This window comes from Tachysurus vachellii, chromosome 11 (genome assembly GCF_030014155.1).
Source record: "Tachysurus vachellii isolate PV-2020 chromosome 11, HZAU_Pvac_v1, whole genome shotgun sequence".
Lineage (NCBI taxonomy): Eukaryota > Metazoa > Chordata > Actinopteri > Siluriformes > Bagridae > Tachysurus > Tachysurus vachellii.
Window position 1 is genome coordinate 18,813,386 of NC_083470.1, and position 24,484 is coordinate 18,837,869.

General features: G+C 40.7%; 1 protein-coding gene across 1 annotated transcript in view; it reads right to left on the reverse strand.

Moving 5' to 3' along the window:
* Positions 1-24,484, reverse strand: part of cacna2d3a (calcium channel, voltage-dependent, alpha 2/delta subunit 3a) — a 210,801-nt gene that overhangs the window by 71,894 nt on the left and 114,423 nt on the right. The window contains exons 12-13 of the mRNA XM_060881760.1: positions 21,859-21,937; positions 18,102-18,235 (exon numbers count right to left, since the gene is read on the reverse strand). Of these exons, the coding sequence (XP_060737743.1) occupies positions 18,102-18,235; positions 21,859-21,937 (213 nt within the window). The remainder of the gene's footprint in view (positions 1-18,101; positions 18,236-21,858; positions 21,938-24,484) is intronic.

Genomic DNA, 24,484 nt, shown 5'->3' on the forward strand with positions numbered 1-24,484 from the left:
AGAAACTGCACTTGTGAAAGTTGAAAATGACTTTTTCCTATCTTTGGACCAATACTGTATATCCCTATTAGTTCTACTTGACCTTAGTGCTGCATTCGACACTATAAATCACAGCATTCTCCTAGATCGCTTACAAAATTACACAGGTATTCATGGACAGGCTTTAAGTTGGCTTAGATCCTACCTGTCTGATCGATACCATTTTGTAGAATTAAATGGTGAATCCTCCATTTTATTGCCAGTTCATTATGGGGTCCCTCAAGGATCAGTCCTATGACCTCTGCTTTTCTTGATATACATGCTTCCATTAGGGAACATTATTAGAAGACATTGGATTAGTTTCCACTGTTATGCTGACGATACATAGTTATATATCTCATCAAAACCAGATGAAATAGCTAAATTTTCCAAATTAACCGAGTGTGTTAGAGAGATAAAAGATTGGATGAGCTGTAATTTTCTGTTGTTAAACTCCGATAAGACAGAAATACTACTTATCGGTCCAAAAACCAGTACACAGAAACTCTCACAATTTAGAGGGATGCACTGTTACTAGTAGCTTGACAGTGAAAGACTTGGGTGTTATATTAGACAGCAACTTGTCTTTTGAAAATCATATCGCCCATACTACAAAAACAGCTTTCTTCTACCTCAGAAATATTGTAATGTTCTGAGTTTTGTGTTCCAGCAAACTTTAGTGTCTTATTTTGAAAGAGTATTTAATTTAATTTGAAAGGTATTTAATTATTTTTGTAATATGTTTATCTTATCAATCCATCTCATTTTCATTCTTAATTTTTTTTATATGGCACAAGAAAAAAATGTAATTTTCTTTTAAGAAATGAGTTTCCATTTGAGTGACGTCACTTAGAGGCGCCGTTGCGTCCGACTCTCTCAGTTCTACATGTGACTGAAGAGAGTCAGGTTGGTTTCTTTGCATCTCTGTACAACGATTAATAAAATTGTAAAAAGGGTGCAAAATGTTGGTCAATATCAATGTTAGAAATGTTAAAAAGATGGATTGAGTGCATATTTTTGATTTTCTGTGAGAAGTCAGATGCATTTATTAGGTTTTAGAAACGAACGGCCTTAATCTGTTCGTTTAATGTTGCCGCCCGCATGGTAATTTAGAGTGCGAGTTTTTCCTTTTAATATGAGTTTTAAATACAAAAGTTTGGTGGGTTGAGTCTGTAGAAATGTTGTTTTTTCTTTAATTGAGTGTGTAATTTTTAAGTTGTATGCTGTGTATATTTAGCCAACTGAGACCTAGATTTTGAGTTGCAGTCACTGTGTTAATGGAGGACAGGGATTAATCTGTTGTCTCACATCCTTCAGACAGACTGTTGGTGAGAGGATGTGTGTGTGATCCTGCGTCTTTTGTTATTAAACTGCAGGTATGTAAACCACAAACCACTATACGATCACATAATTGAGTGAAATTGGCTAAATATTGTGTTTCCTGTTAAGTGTAATGCTAATGTAAAGGAAAAGTGTACATGTTGAATCCATTTTATTTTCTTCTATAATTTTTGTTTATGTATATTTGTGTAAGAAATGTAAAGAGAGACTGTTTATCAGATGGACTTTATTCAGGTCTCTCAGTTCTACATGTGACTGAAGAGAGTCAGACAGACTGTTGGTGAGAGGATGTGTGTGTGATCCTGTGTCTTTTGTTATTAAACTGCAGACGAGATTCACCAAAGAGCCTGGAGTCGGTGTGTCATTTGTGGTGCTGGGTGAAATCCGCTACAAATTTGGTGCCGTGACCCGGATTTCAATAGATCAGCCATTGCAGATCGCCGGTGGAGACCATCGCTGACACCTTCTTCGACAAGATCTTTGGAGAATAGATAAGCAGTACAATTTTAAACATGGACAATCGTAGTTTTACACACATTAGAACACAAGAGCAATTGCCAGATGCAAATGTAGGAAATGTTGATATTACACCTGTGAAGACTGTTCCAATGTTACAGAAGACTTCTACTGGGTTTGGGCGGGGTGTTCTGTTGAATAGTATGTTAGAGCAGAGCATGATATCTAGCCCAGTAGGTCCCTTAACTATGCAAGATAGCCACACAGGTCAGGTTAGGTCTAGACATGACTCACCTGTCACTTATAGTGAAAGACATGGTGCTACTGTAAGTGACCAACCAAATCAGTGGCAAACAATGGCAGACCTAATGAAGCAGCTAGGTAATGAGATAGGTAGCCAAATAGCTTCTAGCTTGTCATCAGCAGGGCAAAATGTCCAGAGAGACAATGTGAATGCTCAGCAGTCTTCAGCCCAACCCCCTGACTGGTCAAATCTCAACCTGGTTATCAGACACCAAGATGTAAAAGAACCTCCAGCATTTAGAGGTGACAAAACGGATAGATGCACCATTGATGAATGGGAGGAGTTAATGCAGACCTATCTGAATAAGAAAGGACTTGGTGTGCAAGAACAAGGTCAGGAGATCCTCGATCGACTGATGGGCCGCGCTAAAGATGTTGTAAGAACGTGCATTCGGAACAATCCCCTGATTAATGTGACTAGAGACCCACATGTTATCTTCTCTATTTTGAGACAACACTTTGGAGATGCAGTTTCTTCCACTACTCCTTTGAGAGATTTTTATGAGACCTTGCCCAGACGGTCGGAGAGTGGCTTAGATTACTGGATCAGGCTTAATAAGGCTGTAGACTTGGCAAATGAGTGCCTAAAAAGACAGGGAAAAAGAGTTGAAGAACCTGGTCATGAGGTTGCAATGATGTTTGTCCGGCACTGTCCAGAACCGACCTTGTACTCAGCCCTTCGAAGTAAACCACTAGAGACCTGGACTGCTAATGAAGTGCAAGCACTGATAGATAGTTATCATATGGATAAGCATTCAACCAATGTGGAGAGAGCACAAAGGGTTGAAGGGAAGCCTTCTGGCGCTTGGTGTATGACACAGCAGCAGGTTACCAACAGTGCTCAGTCTGGTGGTCTTGATTCAGCTCTCCTTGGTAGGGCAGTGTCTCTTCTAGAGCAGCTTATCATCTCACAGAAGGAAAGCGTGCCAAAAGCGGAGCATGAAAAAACCCCATCTGGAGAGGCAAGTTTACATCCAGACACCTGTAGAGTTTGTAAGGCTTCTGATCATACAACAAAGACACACTGCTTTAAAGAGGGCCTGTGTTTCAAATGTTACGAGACTGGGCACAGAGGCTTTGAATGCCCCAAATGGAAGCCAAAGAAACCAGAAACAATCAGAGGTTCCTCTGGTCCTGAGCACCCTTTAAACTAGAAAGCTCACACTGTAAGGGCAGCAGTGTGAGCACCGATAAACTGAAGCCCCCAGAAAATCCAGTTAATGTCTATGTTAACGTAGTTGACAATCTGAATCCAAAAGTAAACAGTGAGACAGAAATGAGTACCTTTAAGACTAGCTACCGCTCACTTCGTGAACCAATTTACAAGAAAGTTAGTGACGAGGATGAACTATTTCAAGTTCCAGTACTAGTTGAGGGACAAGTAGAACTCAAAGCCCTTGTAGACAGTGGATCTGTAACCTGTACATTGAGTGAAACAGCTGAACGCACACTTCAGGACCACAAGATTATCTGTGACAAGGTGAGAAAACCCACAACAAAAGTACTCACTGGATGTGGAGGCAGCCAGGCTAAGACAAAATGTACCTACGAACTAAATGTAGATCTGCTTGGATGCAAGATGACAGTAAACTTTTTAGTTGTCCCAGGCCAAGATGATGACATGATCGTAGGCTCAAATGTTCTAAGACACGTGACGCAAGAAGCAAAGAGAACAAAATGGTACTGGGAGAATATTTCTCAGCCTGTTAAGGAAAACAGTCATGATCCCCTTCTCAGTCTGCTTTCCAATGTTGACCGTTGGCATGGAGATAAGATCCCAAAAAGAGTTGGCACTGTAATGTTAAAACAGTGTGACACTGGAGCCACAGCATGAGCATCTGATATGGGGAAGGCTAAAAGAAGAGGTCCCTCTGTCTGTTGGGAGTACAGTGATGGTAGAGCCCTCAGCTTCTCATTCTGCACCAAGAAACATCATGATTGCTCGTACTGTGTGCCCGCTATGGGGTGACAGATGGATCCCCATGAAGGTGATAAACATGCTGGATCGTCCTATTGTACTTCGTCGGAATGCAAAGATTGCTCAAGTGCATCCATGTCTTGCCCTCGAAGAGTTACGGCTAACAGAGGACATAAAGCATGAATCAAGAGGGGTCCCTCAGAATGTCCACAAAGAAAGTGAGATATCGCAAACAGACTTCAGAATTAAGTTGAGAGAATTGGGACTGAATGAAATCGATATTGACTCCTGTGAAGTTAATGATTTCTGGAAAAGACAATTGGCAGACCTGATTGTGGAGTATGAGAGCACTTTCTCCCGTGATAAGCTGGACTGTGGTGAGGTCAAAAACACTGTCCACAGGATACACCTAAAAGATGAAAAGCCTTTCCGTCTTCCCTATAGAAGAGTCCCGCCAGCTCAATACCAGAAATTAAGACAGACACTAAATGAAATGGAGGAGCGCGGTATCATCCGGAAGTCTAACAGCGAATGGGCCTCACCTTTAGTTTTAGTCTGGAAACCCTCTGGAGAATTACGAGTGTGTACAGACTTCAGGTGGCTCAACCAAAGAACCGAAAAAGATGCATACCCGCTGCCCCACCAAGCAGACGCTCTTGCGTCCTTGGGGGGGAACTGTTATTTCAGTACCATGGATTTAACATCGGGTTTTTATAATATCCCAATCCATGAAGAAGATCGTAAATACACAGCATGCACCACCCCGGTAGGGCTATATGAATACAATAGGATGGCTCAGGGCTTGTGCAACAGTCCAGCAACATTCTCTCGCATGATGACTGCGATCTTCGGGGACCAGAACTTTCTATCCCTCCTTTGTTACTTAGATGACTTGCTGGTGTTTGGAAAAACTGAGAAGGAGGCACTTGACCGCCTTGAAATGGTGTTTTCTCGGCTCAAAGACCACAACCTCAAATTGTCCCTAAAGAAATGTTACTTTCTGAGGAAAACTGTCAAGTTCCTGGGACATATTGTTTCGGAGAGTGGCATCACAACTGATCCGGCAAAAGTGTCTGCAATCAGTGAGCTCAGCGTGGTGGAGCTGATGGAAGAGGATGGAAAGACTCCATCACCCACAAAAATCAAATCTTTCCTTGGAATGGCAAACTATTATTCACATTTCATTGAAAGTTTCTCATCATTAGCCAAACCTCTGTATAAACTGACCGCTGGACAAAAGATCAAAGGTGGAAAAGTTGGCCCCAGAGCTGTCAAACCCAAGCGTCTAAACCCTGAGGACTGGACTGCAGAGTGTGATTTAGCTGTGGAAAAAATTAAACATGCACTTGTTAACACAGTTACTTTGGCTCACCCAGACTTTCAGAGACCTTTCCTATTGTCCACTGATGCATCTATGGATGGATTAGGTGCGGTTCTGAGTCAAACACCAGAGGGAGAGAAAAAAGCGAGACCAGTGGCCTTTGCAAGTAAGTCCCTGTCAAGGGCTCAGTCCCGTTACCCCGCCCATAGATTAGAGTTCTATGCTTTAAAATGGGCAGTTTGTGATAAATTTGCCCATTGGCTGAAGGGGACTAAGTTCACGGTATTAACAGACAACAATCCTCTGACATATATTATGTCAAAACCAAAGTTAGATGCCTGTGAGCAAAGATGGGTGTCTAAGCTAGCGCCCTTCGATTTTGACCTGAGATACATACCTGGCACCCAGAATGTTCCTGCTGATCTGTTAAGTCAACGCCCTTTTGCAAAAACTCTAGAAGTTTGTGAAGCTCTTAAGGGTAAAGCTCAACTTGTAACATCTGAAGCAGTTCAAGAAGCTTTCCGGTTGTCAGTGAATGTACTCCATCAGATGAGTGAGAATAGTGTTCAGAGTGTTGAAGCTGGGAGTTTGCACCAGATTGAAAATGAGGGCATGAAAGCTATCTTAGAGTCCTGCCTTGACTGGGAATCCACCAGACCGGTTCGTGGTGCTCAGCTTTCCCACTGCACTCACAGTTTAATTCGAGGAGGTGTGAATGCACTCCCTGTCTTTTCACTGGAGGAAATACGGATGAAACAGAGAACAGATTCCACTCTTGCACGTGTTATATTCTTTGTTGACAGGAAAAGGAGACCATCACGAAGAGAGAGAGACAATGAGACCGCATCAGTACTGAGAATGCTGAAACATTGGGAAAAACTAGTGATCAGAGACTGTGTTCTGTATCGCAGGTCCAGAGATAGGGTGGGAAAAGTCAGGTACCAACTAGTACTTCCTCCTTCACTTCGGAGTGCTGCTCTGAAAGGCACTCACGATGACGCCGGTCATCAAGGACAAAGTAGGACTCTTCACTTAGTACGGCAGAGGTTTTTCTGGTCTGGAATGGACACAGATGTCAAAAAGTATGTTTCACACTGTAAACGCTGTGTCGTTGGAAAGACTCTGGAACCTGAAGCCAGAGCACCACTGGAGTCCATCAAGACGAGCGCACCATTAGAACTTGTGTGTATCGATTTCTGGTCTGCAGAAGGGAGACATGGAGAGAATGTTGATGTTCTCGTAATAACAGACTATTTTACGAAATTGGCCCATGCGTTCCCCTGCCCAAACCAAACGGCAAAAGTGGTGGCTCAGAAGCTGTGGAATCAGTTTTTCTGTATATACGGCTTCCCGCAAAGAATACATTCTGACAAAGGAGCCAATTTTGAAAGTAGACTGATTGCTGAGTTGCTGCAGGTTTCTGGTGTCCGTAAGTCCCATACTACACCCTATCACCCAATGGGTAATGGGCAAACTGAAAGATTCAACCGTACTCTTGGGAACATGATCCGTTCTTTGCCTCCACGATCAAAGGAGAGATGGCCCCAAGTGATACAGACACTCACATTTTCATATAATTGCACCACTCATGAAACTACGGGGTTTGCACCCTTCTACTTGATGTTTGGCAGGGTACCGAGGCTGCCTGTAGATATCATGTTTGGAAATGCCCTGAAAAATGAAGAGATGCAGACTTATGATGAGTATGTGGACTGTCTTCAGAAAGATTTCAGAGAAGCTGTAAAAATTGCTCAGGAAAGTACGACTAAAGCCCAAAGGAAGCAGGCGAGAGAGTATAACAAGAGATCCAGAGGTGTGGTTTTAGAAATCGGAGACCATGTCCTTCTGGTGAACAAAAAAGAGAGAGGAAAAGGAAAGTTAGCTGATGTGTGGGACTCGGTAGTTCATGTGATAACTTGGAAAGACCCAACAGTGCACATCTATAGGGTAGAAGACCCAGCTACAAAGAAAAGTAGAGTCGTTCACCGTAACTTTCTCTTACCTGTCAACTTCCTTCCCGTGGAGAAACCGGAGTCCAACACAACAGTGTTCTCCACAACCTCTGAGGAAGAAACACATGAGGTGAAAGACCAAAAGCATAGGTCTCTGTTCAGTTCTGAAAGAGAATCTAGGAGTAGCAGGATTGCTGCTTGGATATTGGAGAGCCGAGGCCCAAAAGAATCTCAGCCTGTTAAGACACATTCTGTTCAGGGACAAAGCACTAGACAAGCCACAGAGACTGACACATTGGCTTCAGCAGACCACACAAGAGACCATGACCCTTCGGTAGTAAAAGGTGGAAGCAATTACAGTGAATTTTCTTGTGGCAGTTGTGATATTGATGTCAATCTAAATGGCCAGAATACAGATGATGGGAGCAGTGTGACTAATTCGGACTCAACTGGAATGAGTATTGATGAAGAAATAGTTGAGGAGTCTGTGACCAGTCATAGTGTTCAAACAGAACTGAATACTGTCCAAAGTAGAGCCAGATCAGACAGTAGTCACAAGTTTAAAGTCCCAAGTAGTAGCACTAGAGCCACAGACTGTCCCTGAGAAAAGTAATTGTGTCAGACAGGGTTTTGAAACCAAATGAAGGGATTGTGAAGACTAGATCTGGCAGGTTAGTAAAGCCTGTTAAAAGACTTCTTGAGTGTATGAGCATGGTAATAAGTGAGCCACATCATACTGATCCATTAGCAGAATTGCTCAGAATCCTTTCCAGTCTTGTTGGATGCTAAATTTAATTTTATAATGTTGAAAAGTCTTCTGAATAATGTCAAAGAGTAAGCATGTGAAATTTTAAGAGCATATGAGAAGTACTTTATTGAGGGATGTATGGTTATATGTATAAGGGCATATTTCTTCCAAGCAAGGTGTATTGCTATTCATTTGAATGACTGAAGTCTGGATATCCCCATTAAAAGGAAATTATCTCACATAGAGCCTTAAAGTTTGCTGAAATTTGGGAGGGGAGAGTGTAATGTTCTGAGTTTTGTGTTCCAGCAAACTTTAGTGTCTTATTTTGAAAGAGTATTTAATTTAATTTGAAAGGTATTTAATTATTTTTGTAATATGTTTATCTTATCAATCATCTCATTTTCATTCTTAATTTTTTTTATATGGCACAAGAAAAAAATGTACTTTTCTTTTAAGAAATGAGTTTCCATTTGAGTGACGTCACTTAGAGGCGCCGTTGCGTCCGACTCTCTCAGTTCTACATGTGACTGAAGAGAGTCAGGTTGGTTTCTTTGCAAAAAATAATAAAATTGTAAAAAGGGTGCAAAATGTTGGTCAATATCAATGTTAGAAATGTTAAAAAGATGGATTGAGTGCATATTTTTGATTTTCTGTGAGAAGTCAGATGCATTTATTAGGTTTTAGAAACGAACGGCCTTAATCTGTTCGTTTAATGTTGCCGCCCGCATGGTAATTTAGAGTGCGAGTTTTTCCTTTTAATATGAGTTTTAAATACAAAAGTTTGGTGGGTTGAGTCTGTAGAAATGTTGTTTTTTTCTTTAATTGAGTGTGTAATTTTTAAGTTGTATGCTGTGTATATTTAGCCAACTGATACCTAGATTTTGAGTTGCAGTCACTGTGTTAATGGAGGACAGGGATTAATCTGTTGTCTCACATCCTTCAGACAGACTGTTGGTGAGAGGATGTGTGTGTGATCCTGTGTCTTTTGTTATTAAACTGCAGGTATGTAAACCACAAACCACTATACGATCACATAATTGAGTGAAATTGGCTAAATATTGTGTTTCCTGTTAAGTGTAATGCTAATGTAAAGGAAAAGTGTACATGTTGAATCCATTTTATTTTCTTCTATAATTTTTGTTTATGTATATTTGTGTAAGAAATTTAATGAGGGACTGTTTATCAGATGGACTTTATTCAGGTCTCTCAGTTGTACATGTGACTGAAGAGAGTCAGACAGACTGTTGGTGAGAGGATGTGTGTGTGATCCTGTGTCTTTTGTTATTAAACTGCAGACGAGATTCACCAAAGAGCCTGGAGTCAGTGTGTCATTTGTGGTGCTGGGTGAAATCCGCTACAATATTGCCAAGCTAAGAAACTACACCAGGTTACTTATGTAACCCGGTTCCCTGAGAAGGGAACGAGGCGCTGCGTCAGTGCTGACGCTATGGGAACGCTTCTATGAGGAAGTTGTGTCTGAAGCTCTGTGTGCACACACGCCATTTTAATGGCTCGGGAAGGACATGTCACGGAGTGATTACGTACCAGCAAGTCCATATAAGGGCATCTACGTCACACTACTCCAGCTTCTATTTGTCTGAAGGAAGCGCGAGAGGATGCCCGGGGCATGGCCAGCAACGCAGCATCTCATTCCCTTCTCAGGGAACCGGGTTACATACGTAACCTGGTGTAGTTCCCTTTCGAGGAAACTCAACGCTGCGCCAGTGCTGACTCTATGGGAACGCCAATACCCACGTCGCCACGCACAGGTCGATGACTGTGCCAGAGGCCGTGAGAGAGCACGAGCAGACTGGGAACAGACCATCAAGGCCCTGCAGGACCTGGGACCCTGGAGTGGGGTCCAAGGCCAGGTTATACAACCAGTCGCAGGACCAACCTGCCGCAACAAACATCTTCAAAGGGAACATCCCTGGCCAAGGTACTGGACGAGACAATACCCCTAGTGGAGTTAGCCCTGATGCCGAGAGGCGAGGCAAGACCGCGCACATCATAGGCCAGAGCTAATGACCTCCACTACCCAGTACGCCAGGTGCTGCTTGGTACCCGGGTTACCCTTTTTCCGGCCCAAGACAGACAAAAAGGGTGGAGGAGTTACTCCACGAGCTAGAGCGGTGGATATAAGTCCTCAAGGCCCTCAGTGGGCAAAGCAAATGCAGCCTCTCCTGTTCCACCGACTGGAACATGGAACATGGGGTGGGGGACAGTAGGCCAGCAGTATGACTGGACAGCCAGCCATCCTGGGCACCTTAGGGACATATCCTGCCCCAGGGTGCAGAATAGCCTTGGCCATGCCAGGGGAAAATTCTAGGCAGGCGATCGACAAAGCCTGCAAATCCCCCACTCTCTCTCGAGAGAAGCCAAGGCTAGGAGCAGAGCCAACTTCAGGGACAGAAACTTCACAGAGGCTGACTCCATGGGACTGCAGGAACTCCAGCACTGTACTAACCAGTGAACTGGATCATGACAGCGTTCATAGCACCAGAGGCAAAAAAGCCTCCACTTCAGAGCATATAGCTTCCTAGTGGAGGGAGCCCTAGAATTCAGTAGAGTCTTGGTCACCGCAGATGAGAGGCCTGCCTCTAGGAACTGATCCCCCTCAGGGGCCAGACCCCGAAGCTTCCACATCTCGGGGCAAGGGTGTAGGATTGCCCCCTGCGCCTGAGAGAGGAGATCCTCCCTGATGGGAACCTCCATGGAGTGCTGTTCAGGAGGGAGGCTAGGACCGTGAATCAAACTAGAGAGGGCCAACAAGGGGCAACTAGGAGTTGTTTGACCCACGTCCATACCAATTTCGCTCCACCGCGTGGGGGTGGAGACGTCACTCCCTGGGCCTCAGCACCTGCCTCGACAGGAAGTCTGCCTCCTGATTTACATGCCCTGGGATGAAAATCGCTCTCAGCAAAAGGAACCTGGTCTCTGCCCAGAGCAGAATCTGCTGTGCCAACCTAAAACGGGGGCACAAATGCAGATCGCCCTGATGATTGACATGGGGAATCACCGCAGTGCTGCCTGTCCGTACTTAAGACATGGCAGCCCCTGAGTCATGGAAGAAAGTGTTAGAAACACAGCCCTCGTCTCCAGGCAGTGCCATGAGAGATAGGGGCCCTCCCATAGACCCTGGGTAGGACAGCCATCCTAGGCCGCTCCCCAGCCCGAAAGCGAGGCGTCCGTTGAAAGAGTCCTGTGACAGAGACACGCCCCTAGAGTGGGACCCAAGGACAGAAACCGAGGTCTTTTCCAAATAAGAAGGGTACAAAGCCCACAGCACGTAACCCTTATAACCCTGAGGGGATGTCTGTGAGGATGAAAGCCACACTAACCCTCCTTACTGCCCTTGGGTGCGGCTGGAAGATGACCCAGGCTGCTCGCCACAACGAGGGAGAAACTCCCTGAATGCCGCCAACTGACATTTTACCTCCTGGTGCCTGTCGACGACAGTACTCACTGCGTTGCTGAACAAGCCCTGAGGTGACACCGGGGCATCCAGGAGAGAGGACCTATCCATATCTTTAATATCAGTTAAATTGAGCCACATGTGCCACTCCGTGGCAAACAGGGCAGCCATTGCACGGCCTATGGAGCCGACCGCGCATGCTCCACTCCCAAGCAAGCAATGCAAAGAGAGTGTATGTCATCCCCTTGATAAAGCGGGGGCGCACGGATGCACGCATCTCTTAAAATGCTTAGATCGCCACATATTATTGTTATTCTCGCCTAGCTTTCCCTAAAATATATATTTTTCTCTCCCTGCACTTGACAGACAGGACAAACAATTGACAATTGTTCACAATTCACAGAGCGCTTCCTAAAGACAAAGAAGCTGGAGTAGTGTGACGTAGATGACCTTATATGGACTTGCTGGCGCGTAACCACTCCGTCACGTGTCCTTCCCGAGCCGTTAAATTGGCATGTGCGCACACAGAGCTTCAGACACAACTTCCACACTGAAGCGTTCCCATAGCGTCAGCACTGACTCAGCGTCGAGTTCCCTCGAAACATCCTATCTGTATCTGATGCTGAGAAGCTAGTTCATGCATTCATGACCTCTAGACTGGACTATTGTAATGCATTACTAGGTGGTTTTCCTGCATCTTTAATAAATAGTCCAACCACACAACTAACAGTTAGTCCAAAATGCAGCTGCCAGAGTTCTCACTAGGACAAGAAAGTATGATCATATAACCCAGATAAAAATACACATTACAATCCTTCATGCTCTCTGAGATCACAAAAATAAGGACATCTGGTAGTTCCCAAAATATCTAAGTCTACTAACGGTGGTCGAGCATTTTCTTATTGTATTTAGCTCCCAAACTTTGTAATAGTCTTCCTGACAGTGTTCGGAGCTCAGACACACTTTCCCAGTTTAAATGTAGATTAAAAACTCATCTCTTTAGTCAGGAATACACATAATACATCCAATAATATTGTGCACTATTACATCAGACTTGCAAATATTATGAACAGCAAATATGTTAATCCCTCTCCACTGCTTCTCTCTTTCTACCCATCCCAAGGCATCCAGAAATTGTGCAAGCTCAGATCGTCTTCTGTGCAATGAAGATTTTGGACCTCCACTGAGATGAGGCCGACTCCTGAGAATCCTGAGGCATCTAGAGATCTACCAGCTCCAGTTAGAGTCTGCGATACTAAAGAGGAAATGTGAACTCCATGTGATCTTTTGCATCAATACAACATTTGTTAGACTGTATATTTATAATCACACCCTCCAGTGTCACCCATATGAGGATGGGTTCCCATTGAGTCTGGTTCCTCTCAAGGTTTCTTCCTTTACCATCTAATGGAGACTTGCTCATAGGGGATAAACACATACACATTGTGAACTAAATATATCTAATATTAATCTTGAATTTTGTATTCTATTAATCTTTATATTATTCTTTATATTAACCTTTTGTTCTATGTTTATGTTCTGTAAAGCTGCTTTGAGACAATGTCAATTGTAAAAAGCGCTATACAAATAAACTTGAATTGAATGAACGCCCGCACCGAACGAAGCAGACCCAAAGGAATAACATTGGCTGCTGCCTATATGAGGCTGAGCACCCTCTGTGCCTTGGCGACAGAGAGGCTTCAGCCTAGCCGAATAGCTTTCACTGCTGACAAGATAGATGGCCACCCGAGCAGGGGACAGGCAAGCCCGCATTGTTGTGAAGTCCAAAACAATACCCCAGAAATGTGATTCTCAGAGAAGGAGAAAGCACACATTTTTCTGGGTTTAACCTGAGGCCTAGAGACAGTACACTGGCAGGTGCTAACCCAGGGTACAGATCTGTGCAAGGAAGAGGAGCGGGCACAGACCCTACTGTTCCCTGAAGCACTGGAGGTGGCGGGGAAGGTAGTAGGGGAAGCCCTCCTGAAAAGGACGCTGCTATGGCTTTGTGGAGCTCAGTTACCGCCTGAGGGTAAATTCTTTGCCACCATAAAGCAAGTCAGCCTGGTAGGCACTTGGCCTGCTGCCTTATAGGCCTTACCCACATGGGCTGAAGTAGATCTACAAGGCTTGAAAGGAAGCGCAGGCCAATCTAAATTCAATTTAGACACAGCACGTACTGTATCACCACCTCAAGGAGCTCCTCGGATGCCACTGATTGTGGGGCAGATCAGAGGGGGAAAGCCCCTCCCCGTCCACATCAAGCTCCTCAGAGACTGACACGGAAAGCAACATGCTCTCTTCCGGGTTTAGAAAAAACCCCCCGTGCAAAACCGAAACTAAGCGAATGGAGTCGGGGAGAGAGCAAGAGACCCGTCTTTTGCTTTGCTTCAGAGCTTCAGACACAACTTATTAAAAATGATTTTGAGCTGATGCCTGATGACTGACTGACTGGATAACAAATGTATATAATAATACATAAGCAGGTGTAAAAGTGTTCCTATTAAACTGGATGGTAAATTTATATCAAAATATTTGGGTGTCTTCATGTTTCGGACTTCATGGCTGATATGATTATTACGCAATTCTGCACTGACAGAATGGAAATGATTTGTCTCCTTCTTTATGGTGATAATTAAAAAAAATAATAATAAGATTAAAAATTGATTACCAATAAAAAATCTATATTGCACAATCCTACATTGTAACACAAAGTTTATGAATACTTTCTTTGGCACTTACTGTAAGTAAACACTCTGATTTCTGCTTATAAGGGTTTTATACATACCAACAACAACATCATAACAATGGCTTGACAATATTCATTCATTCATTCATCTTCTACTGCTTATCCGAACTACCTCGGGTCACGGGGAGCCTGTGCCTATCTCAGGCGTCATCGGGCATCAAGGCAGGATACACCCTGGACGGAGTGCCAACCCATCGCAGGGCATACACACACACACACTCTCATTCACTCACGCAATCACACACTAGGGACAATTTTCCAGAGATGCCAGGAAACCGGAGTACCCGGAGGAAACCCCCGAGGCACGGGGAGAACATGCAAACTCCACACACACAAGGTGGAGGCGGGAATCGAACCCTGACCCTGGAGGTGTTAGGCGAACGTGCTAACCACTAAGCCACCGTGCCCCCGGCTTGACAATATAATGTACATTATATTTTGTCGTAAACTAGGGATTCTCAACCCTTTCTGGACAATTGTTGGGCTCAGTTACTTTATTTACTTTATTATTTTTTACGCTGCCAGTGTCTAGTGTATCATCTTTACACCATGTTGGACAGGGTGCTAATGCAGTCTTCTGAAAAATTCTACCTTGAATCAAGCTGAATTTAAAATTACATTTTACACTTTTGGCAGGTGCTTTTACTGACTTAAAGAAGTGACTTACAGAAGACTCAATGAGTGAATACATCAACATACTGCTTCACTAGGTCACTGACTAAATTGAATGAAGGCTAAAAAAACATTTTAAGTAGCAAATATTACATTAAGCAAGACTGAACACATAGAACAACTTTATAAATAATTAAATAATTGGAGAAACATAATGGTTTAGAAGCTATGCATTAAATTAAAGTGATTGGTTTTGGTCTTTGACATGTGACATCATCAGAATTTTATGAATAACATTATGAATTACATTATAAGTCAGTTTTCATAATGTTGTCCAGTTTGTCACTTGACTCCGTACTTAGAACAGGATAAATTTTTAAGTCAGCTGTCATGAAGAGATTATGTATTAATCATCTAATATTAGAATCAGTTTCAAACAGCAATAATAATTATAATAATAATACAACCAGAATGTTCATCTGCATGCAAAATGAGAGAACATGGTGCTCAGGCTGCTGTCATAATTATTGTCTGCAGTGCAACTGAACAAATTTCACTTTTTAAAATGGCAATATTTTATGATAACCCGAGTCCAAAGGTGAAGAGAGTCTGTACATCTTTAAAGGGCACACACAATCCTGAAGCACTTTTTCTAGGGTGAGGTTAAAGTAAATGGAGTTTATAGGCACACGGACATAAAGGACAAAGAGATGAGAGCTAAGATGTTTTGCATACACCTTTAGCTGCTGGATGGGGAGGTTGGTCCTGTTTCCTTCAAGTGGCAGAATATGGGTCTCTATGACAAATGGAGTTTGGGTGACCATAGCAACCTTAGCTCTCAGTAGTTAATAATGGATGAGGTAAGAGGTGAGGGCAAGGAGTTGCCCTACAAGATGAATGCATATAGTGTCCTGCATGTATAATGATTAGTTTGCATGTTCTCGCCATGCTTCGCGGTTTCCTCCAGATACTCTGCTTTCCTCTCCTAGTCCAGAGAAATTAATGGTAAACTGAATGACATCTCTACTTGTCTGACTATGGTGTATGAGTGCGTGTGAGATTGTGCCCTGTGATGGACTTGCACCCCATCTAGGGTGTCCTCAATTTGTGTCCAGAATTCCCAGGCCCTGTGAGACCTTTCATAGGATAAGCGGTTGAGAAAATGGACGGATAAATAGATAGATGGATGGTTGAAATAAACATTACACCAATTACTAACAATTTTCTAAACCCCTGAAAATGTGTACATGAAAACAAGGAAAATAAAGAACACAAAGATCACAGTGACTCAAGTTCTAGGGTTGTAAGCAAAAGCCCATGTTCTGGGGTTACCAGCAAAAGCCCTAAATAATCACTTTTTTTGCTGATATTATTTACAGCTGATGCCTAAAGTAATTGGTACTGTACTACCTACAGTAATTGATGGTCTAAAACAGGAGTGAGATTGTCAGACAGCAAGGCCATGAGTTGCTGAGTTCTTTTTAAGCATTTTTGGAATTTTCACCTCTCAATTATAAAGCACATGCTTAGACTCTGGAGGCCATTGTGTATTTTTCTAAAGGGTGCTATCCAAAAAGTACTTATCATATATAACCCACTTCCTTTTTTTCCACTTCTTTTTTTCTCCATCCTTAAAAATCTCCACATACTTTCTGAACTATCCAAAGTCAGTTTATCCTGGCTGGTGGACGAACAAAACTAAATAAGCCATAGGATGATGGATGGAGGTAGTGAGCTGTGGTCGGGATTCAGAAGCTCTGCAAGAGCTTAGAGGACGTTCTGCCCCGCCAGCCTCCACTCAAGTGGAACCACAACTACAACAGCCATTAATCACAGCCTGAGGCAAACTCTTAACAACTCACAGTGTGTGATAGCATCCGATTCCTAATCTTGCGATTGATTCGGAGCTGATAGAAGTAGATTAGTCAGAGGGTTAGTAAAATGCATGCTTTGCGAATTAGGTATTTTGAACATAAGATCATGAGCTGTATGGCTTTATTCACATCAGTTACAAAGGGCAAACCTTGACATTTGGATCCTGTTTCAGGTAAAGAAACAACGACGTGGCTGAGATTGGTTTGTGTAAATCATGTAATTCTAATAACATTGTATTAACTTTTACTCTCAGTACAGTGGTGTTTGAGTAGGGTGCGAGATGACAAAGAATTTAGCTCTGAACCTGGACACCTCCAAACAGGCACAAATTAATTTTAGTATATACAATGCTAACAATACAGTAACTTGTAACAGAAAATAGTGTCAGTTTTATGACTGCAGCACAACGTTATATCTAAAGAACATATCAAACAAATGTAGACATGCATATAGGATGGGGCACAGCAGTTACAGAAGCCACAACCATGGAAGGTGAGCAAAATGTTTAAGATAATCATTAACACACAAAGGCCAGCCATAAAAGTAACCACAAATGGCTGCAATCACGTTTCACAATACACAATTTAATGAACAATGTCTGTAACAACACATCCAAGGTTCAGCTGTTAGCTAAAACACTGATGATTGTGCTCACACTTACAGTAATTTCATGGTGATGGTTTTGGGTAGTAATATTACCTTTTGAGCCTGAGGAAGCTATAACAAAGTTTTTCAAACAACAGCAACAATCATCATCATCATCATTATCATCATCATCATGAGCCTACAACACATTATTCACAAATAATTAATCAATCTCAGATATTACTGTGAATTCACGTAAACTGTGCAACTTTCAAAATAATCACCAAAATACTCGCAATTTGTCATTTCTTATTGCTAAAAGTTGCAGTAAGGTTGTGAGACTAACACTTCATCCCTCCACTTATTTCTTTGTATTTGTTTGCGAAATCTTATATTCATACAGTAAATGTGGCAGTATGTCATGTTGAATGCAGTATAAAACAAAGTCTGCAAACACTTCACTGAAAAACTCCATATTCAGTACACTTTTGAGCATCTCTAGGGTAAGATTTCCCTCCTTTTTCTACAGTAGTCTGTTGGGATAATGAAGTACAATAAGACAAAATGGCATCCTACAAGTACACCCTAGCCGACATCAGTGCTTTGTTCAGAGTGAGTTTACATGCTGTTTTGTGTATATAAAGCATGAAATAGCAGCAAAATGACTTCAAAAAGAAAAAACCTGCATTGGATTATTTCCACTGCTACTATAAAAACTCCTGTTACTTTAAGGCTTTTTACTTTTGTATGTATGTGTGTGGCTGTGATATATGTTCTGGTCTTGCAGGTATTATGTGGTGCTACTTACTGTGTTATCGATGTAAGCCTCGGTCCAAACCACATCATGTTCCTGATCGATCACTTTTGGTCTACTGAGCACATGCAGGTACTCCATCACATTTTCCTGAACATCAGCTAAGGTGGAGATCTGAGTAAAATAACCTGAGATTGAATAAAAGCAATAATGATTCATTAGCACAAATATAATAAGCATGTTTAATGCAGTTAATACATTAGCTTAAGATAATGAATTATATTTTCCAACTTGTAAGGTGAGAGTCATCAAACCAGCCTATAAAATGTTTAAAACAATTTGGCAACAGTTTTCCATTGTTGATATTTAAAACATCTATACACACGTTATACTGAATCAGCTTGGCTAGATTTTCAGATATTAGCATTTAACATTTAAGAGAGGATCTACAGAGACCTACAGATTCATGATATATACTGTAGAGACTCTAGTCTATATACAACATGTTCATGTGAAGACCACTTATAAGCTGATTTCTAATAATAGAATGGCCCAAACAAGGGCATCAGACACGGGGTAATAGTGGATCTGAAAAATAGGGGTGTAATATTAATCCGTAATTTGTAATATTATTATTATGGCAGCATTGCATGGTGTCATGAAGCAAAAACATATTGCTTATTACTAAATGTCACCAAATTAGAAATAAACATATATAAAAAAAAGAAAAATATTCGAAAGTAAGTAGAAAATACAACAAAACTTAGCAAACAAGGGAAAGGGCAGGGTCAGAACAGGCACAGGTCAATCAGGCTATGAACAGGACCCGATAAGGTAAGGCGAGATCGGAGTTGAAAACAAAATAAATGACAAAATTATAATAAACATGTAACTAGAACATGGTATACAGGCTTGGAAAAATTGGCACTTAGTGGTACATGCTATTTATCTGCCCTCCAACATTAGTGATCCCCCTATCAAAAGAAAAGTGGTTTGGTCTTTTACAAGGCGCTGTCAGTAAAATTCAGCAAATGGGATAGAAAGGAGTCACAGACTACCAGCCTAAATCAGATTATTAAAAAAGAAATGAGCAGGAACAGAACAGGGTGGGAGCTGCAATAGGGAGGACAAAGTCTGACTTTTTTAAGAAGAAAAAGAAGAAAAGGGAGCCTCAGCTTGTGCTATGCAACATGCAAGAAAGTGTAACTGTTCTGATCCTATTTACATCAGTGTAGTATTGTTGACATAAGCACCACTATTTTGGTACCAAGTCAGTACTGAAATTGAAACCTGACTTTTTTGCAACGTAATTCCATACCTACTGACAGCTGATTTGGTCCAAGGTGTATTAGTGTTTGTGTTCTGGTTATATACCACAATATGTAGCAGATTTGAATTAATGCACATCATAGTTTAATGGTGCTATGAACTGCTGCAGTCATATGTCATACAGTGTATGCTGCTCCTGCTGTGAATGAATAAGTTAAGGTCTGCTTATGTTAAAAAACATAACTTCTTTGCATTCAGAGCCACATTGCGTGTTATTTTATCTATCTCTCCTGTAGTGTATTGTATATTGTGTCTTTTGTCTTTGCACAAGGCTCCACAAATGCACTTCACATGAATAGGATAATTTCCTTTTTAGCCCTCAATCCTGTGTTGTTATATGTAGCTTTGTGACTTTATGTAGCACAGGGTCCCGGAGGAACGGTGTTTCATTTCACTGTGTACTGCATCAGCTATATACTTTAAAATGACATCCTTGTGTAGGTTATGTATTTGAATAATGACATTAAAATAACCCAGTGATTGTTTGCTCTCTGACTAGTGCCGTGACAATGAAGACAATGAAGAAGCCTTAATTTTGTCACATATACATTAAAGCACAGTGAAATCCTTTCTCCACATATCCCATCTTTAAGGTAGGGGTCAGTGTGCAGGGGCAACAGTGGCAGCTTGGCAGTGCTGATGCTTCAACCAAGTGTTCCAATCAACATCCCAGAGCCTTAACCACTTGAGCACATACAAACTGTCCAAACAAAATATACTTGAGTTTAAATAAATCTACACAAACTGTATTGTAATGCATTGTTCATGTAACAGCCATTAATGAATAATAATAAATATAGCTAGTCCTCTTGTGTCTGTTGTATGACTCACTTATCTATAGTGCTCAGGTCAGACAAATGGTGAGATACAAAAAATGTCAAACTAGACCAGAGAAATCTTTCCTAGTGATCCATTTTCCATACAAGGTCCTCACTGTCCAGAAGCCATCTGAGTGGAAATGCAGTGACACAATGGCATCAGAGAGAAGTATTGAAGAGGAAAATCAGGGCAAGAGGAAATGGATTTTGAAGGTTGCTGTGATGTGAAACATTTCATGTGCATCCAGACGATGGAAAACCCAAGACATGTACATATTCTCAAACAATGACTTAGATATAATGGAATGGTAATGATATGCACACAATTCAAGTCTGAAACAAAGACACAGGTTTTAAGCATGCTGATAAATAAAAAAGGTCGACACACATGAACAAAAACGATTCAATAAACATAAAGCATACAGAATTTTAGGACACATATTTTAGGACACACATATTTCTAAGTGTTTTTTTTTGTAATGTCTTTCTTCTTACTAACTGTTAACTTCTTATTTGACTCCTAACTCAAGTTCTTAAATTCTGTTTATTTATATGATTTATATGCACAGTCTAGGAGAAGTGGTCAGATTTCCAGTTGTATTTTTATTTGTCTTGAAACTTGAAAGAATTTGCAATCTGCCCTATTATTTTGTATACACTAGTGTATACTGATTTGTAGATTATGACTATCACAACATCATCTTTCCTATGTTGTTGCTCAGCCACTGTTCTCCAGGCAAAATTTTCAATATATTATATAAAATACACATGACCTACTTTTAGACAGATGGTATAACACTGAAAAAAATATATATTTTGAAGTTATCATTACAGATGGTCAGGCTGATCCTGTGACTTTGTGACATGAAATGCCGAGTATAAGGGGGAAAAAAAAAAAACAGATGGCAATGCCAGAAAAATACCCTGAGGCACAATGTCGTAAAGCTTTGCTCTGTCCTAAACCTCTGCTCCACAAAACATTTTCAATATTTATATATTTAATTATTTATTAAATATACAAATAATATACAAAAATACACTGTGCATTAGCAGTATTTATTACATTAAAATTTTTCCTGGTTAAGAATTCATCACAAACTTGTAAAATTCTCGAGTTTTAAATAAAAGCCTGAAATTAGTGAGCTACATGTATCTGTCAATAAATTAAAATTGAAAAAAATAAATAAATAAATAAATAAATAAATAGAAAGAAGGAAAAATTGTTTAAGAATATATAATATAATTAAGATATACAATTCCACTAATGACAACATATACAAAAAGTAGCATAATAATATATTTCATATTTTAGATTTTAGTAGGTATTTAAATGTATTTTTTTCTTTGAAATGTAAACATTAAATACAAATATATGTGAGTAGGTGTTCACTCGTTCGCTGACTGCAGAGAACACAAAAACAAAGTTGCACTACACAAATACACACTATTTACAATTTACTATTCAGCATCATTTCTACCATTCGCTATTTTTTGCAGCCTTCGGGCCAAGGAAGTTCACGATCGCCAAACATATAAATATCTGAGTGACAAGTCATTTATTTACACTCAGTTTTCCCATCTAGCCTGCTCTCAGTGCTCATTAAACAGCCTGTCTAAATCTTTGCAGAGTGGCATGATGGGAAGGGAAATTGAGGAAGCCAAACCTTTGTTAGTGCAGGCCATCCATTTGAGATTATCAGCGAAGGCAGACTCCCGTCCAATTAAGTAAGGGAATATACGGACCTGGGAAGAGGAAGGCAGATATTAGCTGTCAGTCATTTGTAATCGCCTGAGATAGCCCCAAAGTCTGCTCGCTCAGAAGCTGATATCTGGAGTCATTAGTTTGCTTTTCATATTAGGATTATCTCTAATAATAACCAAATAACCCCTAGAGCATTTTTAATGATGCACTTAACTGTAATTGCAATATTTATATATTATGAGTAATAAAATATTCTGCTCTTTAATGGTATACACTGTATATAATGTATATTTAACAATTCTGTAAAAACAACAATTACCATGAGAAGACGAAGAAGGAAAAAAAAAATTGTAGGCTATTTTGTGTGTCCGTCACTGACGAGTTGGTGCTATCATTAAAAGTTAGACTTCTGCTCATTATAGGATGTTCTGCTGTTTACACTCAATTCTCTGACAGTTCCCAATAGTTTATATGGGTACTTCCTTTTTTTATTTCCAAGATTTTTTTTTTCTGACAACAAAAAATGGGTATGATAGTATGTGTGATTATTTTTTGTCTGAGAAAGCTTTTTCGTGTGCTCAAACCAAAACATCAGTGCTTATGCTTAATGCATTTATGTAACAGTTATATCAAACAAAACTTCAGGCATTGATTCTGCCATTAGAGAAACAAAACAGCATTATAAAAAGCTGCTGTGTGCACTATACGCTCACACATCGGGTCAGTAAACACCACAAAGTGCAGGGGACACATAGCGCTTGAACATAATGACATGGAAGCTATATTTTTGGACATAACATAAGCCAAAATTGTTAATTGCTAGTTTTCTTCTCTGTGCTAAGCCAATGTCACTGCTGCTGATATAATGACACATTTAAAGTTGGCTTCATATTTGCACTTGCAATCCAAACGCCAACATCATTTAAACACAAGCTGTGAAAAGTGTTTTTTGGACATATATGGATTCTCCCTCAGACCAACAGGACTCAAAGAATCCAGTTGAGCCTTAAAAGAATAATATTTCTGGGCCTCAACACCCCTGTATTCCAGAGTGATCTTAGCACCTTGGTCAGTTGCTAGAACACCAATCACACACTCATTGACCCTTTATATGTCATAGTCACACCTTAAAGTATACGCTCAGTTATACTCTCCAAGCGTTATCTCTGTGTTTGTTCGTCCCTCTGTGCATTGTTTTTGTCTCTGCTGAGTGTTTCCTGTATTTTAACTATCTAACTATTTGTTCATCACCTGACTTGGGCCTGGTTGTGACTTTTGTTATTGCCCTAAAAATTTTGGATATGTTTTCCTTTTCCTGAGTTAAACCAGGGTCTTGTTAAACCCTGAGTTATATGTAAGACAAAACTAGCCTTCTTAAACCCTGGATAATTAATTCTACACATCAACAGACAACGGACCCAACCAAGCACAGATGCCCATGTCTGATCTTCAGATGTGTATGCAGTGTGTAGTGTGGGTTTGTGTGTATATATATTATCAGTGAAGTCAGACTTCACTATTGATCTGGCTAACAAGACACAAAAGTGTACAGAAACATACAAATGCTCTCTCTCTCTCTCTCTCTCTCTCTCTCTCTCTCTCTCTCTCTCACACACACACACACACACACACACACACACACACACACACATACACACACACACTTTTTCGCTTATGCATAATGCATTATTGCCTCAGAGTTAGGTTGTGCTAGTTAGTTATCTGATAAGAAGTCATTTGAAAAATAATGACTTGGCTTTAAAGTGAAGATTAACATAATTTACATATTTGACCCAAATTTAAAGGTCAGGGCTTCCTCATTTATTCAATTCTTTTATAAGAGCTGACTCATTTTACACTTTCATATTTAATGGAACATCAAATCTATCTACAATAAATTCAGCTGGTGATTAAACAGAACAATTGCAGTACTTGGAGTCAATAGATAGGTCAAGATACACAAAAAAAATATCTGGAAGATAACGTGAAGAGTACTAAATGTAGAACAATTGAAGAGGATAAAGTGCCCAACATGATGATCTCAGATTTATGATTTCTTTTTTTTTTTATATTGTCTCAATAATGCTGCCCATGTGAGACATCATACTGAAGTTTCTGTTCCGTTATCTCTGAGTCTCACCTTAGCGTATGATAATTCTTGTGCCTTGTGCACTTGACTCTGCCTCCATGTTTCAAACTCGCCGTGTGACAACATTCATTATTATCACTGGTGCTTGGTGTTTGGTAGCCAGGCTTCATCACTATTAAGTCAAGTCAGGAAGGATTGGACAGTTTAATTCTTTGTTCAGCAATTCCTAGGATTTTGTGCCTTAATAGTACAAGAATGTTTAAATTTACAATCAAAGCGGCTCCCAGTGAACCAGTCACCATATTTACACACCAGATTACTGTTTAACTGCAATAATAACAATAACAAAGTATTTTAAACAACACACGCAATAACAGAAATTTTGAAAAGCGTGCAATATTACCTGTGTGCAATATGTCTGTTAGCGTAACTATTTACTCGTGGTCTCTTTTTTCTTCTTTCTTGTATGTTCTTTATACATTGTGTTGTGTATATACTC